This window comes from Xiphophorus hellerii, chromosome 15 (assembly GCF_003331165.1).
Source record: "Xiphophorus hellerii strain 12219 chromosome 15, Xiphophorus_hellerii-4.1, whole genome shotgun sequence".
Lineage (NCBI taxonomy): Eukaryota > Metazoa > Chordata > Actinopteri > Cyprinodontiformes > Poeciliidae > Xiphophorus > Xiphophorus hellerii.
Genome location: NC_045686.1, coordinates 6833338 through 6838722, shown reverse-complemented (window position 1 = coordinate 6838722; position 5385 = coordinate 6833338). Strand labels below are relative to the sequence as shown.

Here is a 5385-nt window from a genome sequence, read left to right as displayed (position 1 = left end):
AAATGACAGTAAGCGCAAGCAAATCAATTATAAAACTATAAATAATTTGAGCTTCCCCTTCCAGCAGGACAACAAACCATACAGACATACAGTTACAACAAAACTGTGTTTAGATGCATTTGCATAACCCAACAATAATCTAGCTTCAATGGTAGGAAAAGTGATTCTATAAGGTATCAAGTCAAGGAGGCTAATTACAAATGCACTCAACACTTTATAGGTTTTTCTTCTTAATCATGGAAATCCAAAATGTTACAAATGAACAAGTCTGAACTGGGGGTATATTTAATATTTTTCTTGTGCATGATCAGTACAGGGAAACAACTTTCTGCCTTCCTTCCACTTTGAGAAAAAAAAGTTACTAAACTATACCAATAATCAGTCGCTCCTGTTCAGGTTTTGAAAAACATTAAGGAAAAATATTAATTTTAAAAAAACGAATCCTTTTTTTTTTTTTGCAATTTTAATTACTTATAACCCTGAATATTGTTCAGATCATCAGTCAGCAAATAAAAGTCTGTTTGAAGATTAAACTACAAGTACCCCAAACTTGTTTGTGACAAAATGAATTTATTTGCATTTGAAAATTAAAGTTTGCATTACTTTGGAGCATGTTTATCAACATAATACTCATCCATCCTGAAGATGATTTTATGCAGAAACCCTTAACAAATTAAATCAAATATCAGTGCAAAACAACAACAGAGCACATTAAAAGCTTTATGCAACCTCAAAAAAAAACAAAAAAAACGAAGCTGACTAGAAAACAGGTAACATCACAGTGTGGTACTTTGGAGTGCTCTTACATTGTGTCTAATGTCTTTATTTACTCCCCAGCCAACCAATGTGCACCCCCAGCCCTCACCCCTCCTTCTTACAGCAGTTACATGTCACCACTAATGGACATCAAGTGCTTCCTTTTTGCAGCTCTCTTCTGGACATACATTAGAGACAGAAAACCCATTTCTCCATCCATAAATAGAGCACATACAGCTACACACACACACACACGCACACACACACGATATTCAGGCCACTCACTTTCTATAGTGACAGCAGGATGCACTTAACAACCCAAAGATTGTTAACAAGTTAAAAAGAAAACGAGAATTAAAAGGATATTGTGCAGATATGTTATTAACCATCTGATTAGTTTACAATGTTAGAAGTTAAAGTGATTTAAACACAAAACCTGCATTGAAGGTATTAATCGTGTAATATGTAACTAAGCAGACTGGTTGCAATTTTTTTTTAAAAATTAACATTTAAATTATTCATGATTAACTCAGATTTTTATTAACTGATTAACGTAATTAAACTGTAAAGTTCTGCATTACATATCCCAAACGTAATCATTTATATATTTTTGTAATTAATAATACAAAATTACCTCCTGGATGATGAATTTTAAGAAAAGCTCCCAATAGGATGTGAAAGCAAACATTTAATGAACACAAACCCTTTTTGGACATTTTACAGCTGAGTGCATTTCTATTCTTTCTAATTATATCTTGATCCATCCCAGTCTTGTGAATACTCTTATTGGTTAAGAAGAAGAAAAAAGTAAAAACAAAATAGCTCTTTAGTCATATGTTTATGGAAGCCAAAAAAACACCTCAGAAATGGTGAAGGATAACCACACAAGTTGTCCAAATCCAAAAAACGTTTATTTCAGCTTTGTTTGTCCTGAATGTTCATCAGGCTGGTGTGTGACTTTGCTCGCTTGGCTGTAAAAAGACAAAAACAGATACAAAATCTTTTTTAAAAAAGCAGCGATGATCAAAAATTAAGTTTGGAAACAAAACAGGAAAGAATCTGAAGCTCAGTAAAATGTTTTAAAATAGTTTTATAACATTGATGCTGTACCGGGCTAGATCTGCATACAGTACAATTATTGACTAAAGCAAAAGCTCATCTTTAATATGAGCATTTTCACCACGTCAGAAAGAACCTACAGTGATGCTGTTAGGTTAAATTCACCTCATTTAATGTTTTAGGAATGAAGTCTTTTAATTTAGGAGTTTGTTGTTTCCATGCTGATTCAGTGAGCTCTTTCTGTCTCATCTGATACCAACAATAATCAACTCTCACATATTGGATTGACAAAAACTACTTATAGTCTACTTGTAGAAATAAATAACCTGTATATTCCACTTTATTTGAAATTTTGTCTTCTCCATATGCAACAGTGTTTTTATAGTGTTCCACATGGTTCTGAATTTGGGTAACTCCTGTTACTTCTATTCAGGAGAAAAATTGTTACCTTCACGTATTTAATTTTATTTTATTATATTTCATCATCTTCATTTGTACTGGTGTGTTATGCTTATCTGTTGGAATTGGGAAAGCACAGATATACATTTTTAACCAAAATATAACAGTAACCAATGCAAGAACCATCTACACACACATACAAACTAAAACTCTTCTATAATCTATAATCAAATCCACAATATCGCAGTCAATCCACCCCTCCCAAACCTCAACCGCAAAGACCCCAAATCCTTCAAAAAACCCAGTCAAAAAATCTGTGACAATGGCTGAATTAAGCTGGTTACTCACGGTGTATGAGCTTGCGTTTCTTTTGTTCCGAGTGAAGGAAGCTGCTCAAGTAGAAGATGATGGGCAGAAAAAGCATAAAACTGGACACAGCAATGACAGGAATCGTCTCCTCGCGAGGTAAGGAGCAAGCGAAGTTCTTGCTCCAGAGCTTCCGGGTCATATTCATCTGAAACGAGTCAACGGGTTCAGTCAGAGCAGACCTCATCTGTCCTGGAACAGCATTAACTCAACCTGATCAAACCTTCCCTTCAGATGAACATCTACTGTACTTTCTGCTGCTATTGTAGCTTTCTAACAGCCTGAAGTGCTACTTGTTCCTAATCTTAAGTGGAATTAAATTTTCTCTTGGTTTGATACTCCTTATTTTATTGAGTGCAAATCAGTTTAATTATTTTATTTTTCCTCACACCTGACCAACAGTAAGTAGTTCAGAAAGTAAAAAAGAAAAAAAAAACATGTTAAGACATCTTCCTGTAGGAGGTGCAGTTTTCCCACTTCATAATAAAGACTTTTTCCCCACATCATGTATAAATACATACCGAATCCTCCAAGTCAATACACAGGGTGCTATTCTTGTCCATTCCACTGTACAAGTCATTCAGTCCCTTATAAGCATTTTTACAGTTTTTGCACAGTTCTGTATGGTTACCCTGTATGAAAGAGTGTAGAAAAAAAGTCACCAGAGTCTATTTATGGAACAAAATATATGTAAAAGAAAAAATGACAGATAGACAACCAGATCATGTCATACCTCTTTATACTTCTCAAAACAGGTGATGGTTTGATTGAGAAGAGTCAGGTAGTAAAGTGTGTCATTGTTCGGGCCTGTTAAATCCGTAGTCACACATTCTGTAGAACAGTATTTAAAAAAATTTTTTAAAATGAGCTAAACAGCTGTAAGATGCATTACAGCAAGTGGAGGCATTTTATAACATGTCTCATAAGGTTCTCAGATGATAATAAAAAGTGGGATGATGACACAATTAGTTCATAATGAGATACTGACAAATATTTTCGAAATACAGCAGATGCGTTAGTTTTTGTGTATTTTTATGACTTGTTACATTTTTGGGGGGTTTGTGTTGTATTGAAGTAAACATAAAGTGAGTACACTCCAAAGTTAATATCATAAATGAGGTTAATGTTGAGACACTAATAGGAAAATTAAGCTTTCTAAACCTAATTTGTGTTTGTTTGAAGCATTTCTGTTTTGTTTCTACTACCAAATCTCTAAATATAACTTCTCAGACATTAGGAGCAGAACTTTTAGCTTTTTAATCTCATAAATGTAAAAGCAGTGACTTGTTTTCATTGCATTTTCAGGAGAAGTTTCATTGCATTAGCAACATAATATTCTTGTTACCTTTCTCATGTACTCTATATCTGGTCACACTATAATGAGGAGGGGAACTAATGTTACTGGAATTTAAATCAACAGTCTAGGTTGGTCAGCAAGGGAATTCACACCTTTGGGACATTTTTCATGTTACAGTCACAAACTTCAATGTATTTTGGAAGAAGGTTTTCTGGTCAGAAAAGCCTCAAATTCAATTTTATGGCATAAAGCTGGTTCTACTTAGTGTTGACCCAGCGGGACTAGCTACGAATGCTTGCCACACTTCCATATTTTTTATTTATTCAATGAAGAAAATCTTAATCATTTTTCCTCCACTAAACAATCATGCATGTCTATCAGTTGCAGTTGTAGCAACAGTAAATGTGTACCCTGAAACAATGCCTGGCATCCTTCTGCCGACATAAAAATTTGTAAGTAAATCTACCATATCTGATCCACTTATAATCATTGAATTTTATCCCAGCCCATGAATGAGGACAGTTGGAAATTCCAGTCATTACAAACTGGGTCACATGTTTATAGGGGGTGTGCAGTTTAAGTGCCTGCACGCTCCGTATAAAAACAAAACAACAAAAAACACACATGTCAATGCATGTGTGTCGTTTATAATCCTATAAATCTACTGCTTCAGAACTTACGTTTACAATTTGATTTTTTCCAAATGGTATCCAGGCTGCCGTAGAGAAGGAAGACGAGCATCAGTCGGTCACTGCGCAGAATGCTGTCCCTACAGCTCACATTAGCAGGACCCAACTGAAGAGACAAGCATTCAACTTAGATATACGTGCAAAGATATATTTATTTGAGCGTTCTAGTGCACTTTTATTACCGATGCAATACAATTATCTGACAGGGAAAAGGGAGCTTCCTCAAATTTCACAGTCACATTACTAAACTCGTGACTGAGTCGACGGCGCATGAGCGAATCCAGCTGAAAGCTTCAAATTAAATCACAGAAGAGACATTTGTGTTTTATTTTATACCTTGTCTGATGAGATGTTGAGGAAGACTTCGGAGAGGCTGCTATACCCTGGGGAGCAGTTCTGGCACACTCTGACGGGTCGAGCAGCAGGAACCAGGCAGTTCACATAAGCTACATACCGCTGACCGAACAGCCGGAGCAGCTCTGTGCAGTACTCGCTGAACTCCAGGTCCTCGGGGAAGGAGGACAGCAGATTGATCCGGTACGAAGAGTCCACAGCAGGCTTGTAAACAGGCGAGCTGACCGCGGCAGAGGAGCCGTGGCTGTGATAACTGGGAGCTTGTAGCGGGTTTGCAGCTGAATCCGAAGCGGTGGCGTTCAAGGCATCAATAAGTCCAAGAGAATAAATATTTAGAATTATAAGTAGAAGACCCAGATTGTATCTGTGCAGCGACATGGCTGAAAAACAGTTTTGTTTTGGGCCGTCACTCCAAACAACCCATGACTTCCTCGTTTTCAACCAGCACGGTCATGTGACTTGTGA

The 5385-nt window shown here is 36.3% G+C and overlaps 1 protein-coding gene across 1 annotated transcript; it reads right to left on the bottom strand.

Annotated features, from left to right (window-relative positions):
• Positions 1-550: 550 nt before the first annotated feature.
• On the bottom strand, positions 551-5385 carry ostm1 (osteoclastogenesis associated transmembrane protein 1). The gene is made up of 6 exons (XM_032585896.1): positions 4903-5385; positions 4558-4672; positions 3314-3411; positions 3102-3212; positions 2563-2728; positions 551-1727 (listed from the first exon to the last, which is right to left on the bottom strand). The coding sequence occupies exons 1-6, from the start codon at positions 5296-5298 to the stop codon at positions 1672-1674; spliced, it is 942 nt and encodes a 313-aa protein (XP_032441787.1). The 5' UTR covers positions 5299-5385; the 3' UTR covers positions 551-1671.

Bases quoted from the DNA above. Each gene is read 5' to 3' on its own strand.
- ostm1 (XM_032585896.1), bottom strand. From the start codon at position 5,298: ATGTCGCTGCACAGATACAATCTGGGTCTTCTACTTATAATTCTAAAT. The intron at 3,213-3,313 runs GTATGACATGAT...TCTTTCATACAG, and splicing joins GTTTTGAGAAGTATAAAGAG to GGTAACCATACAGAACTGTG. The intron at 2,729-3,101 runs GTATGTATTTAT...GACTCGTTTCAG, and splicing joins GTATTGACTTGGAGGATTCG to ATGAATATGACCCGGAAGCT.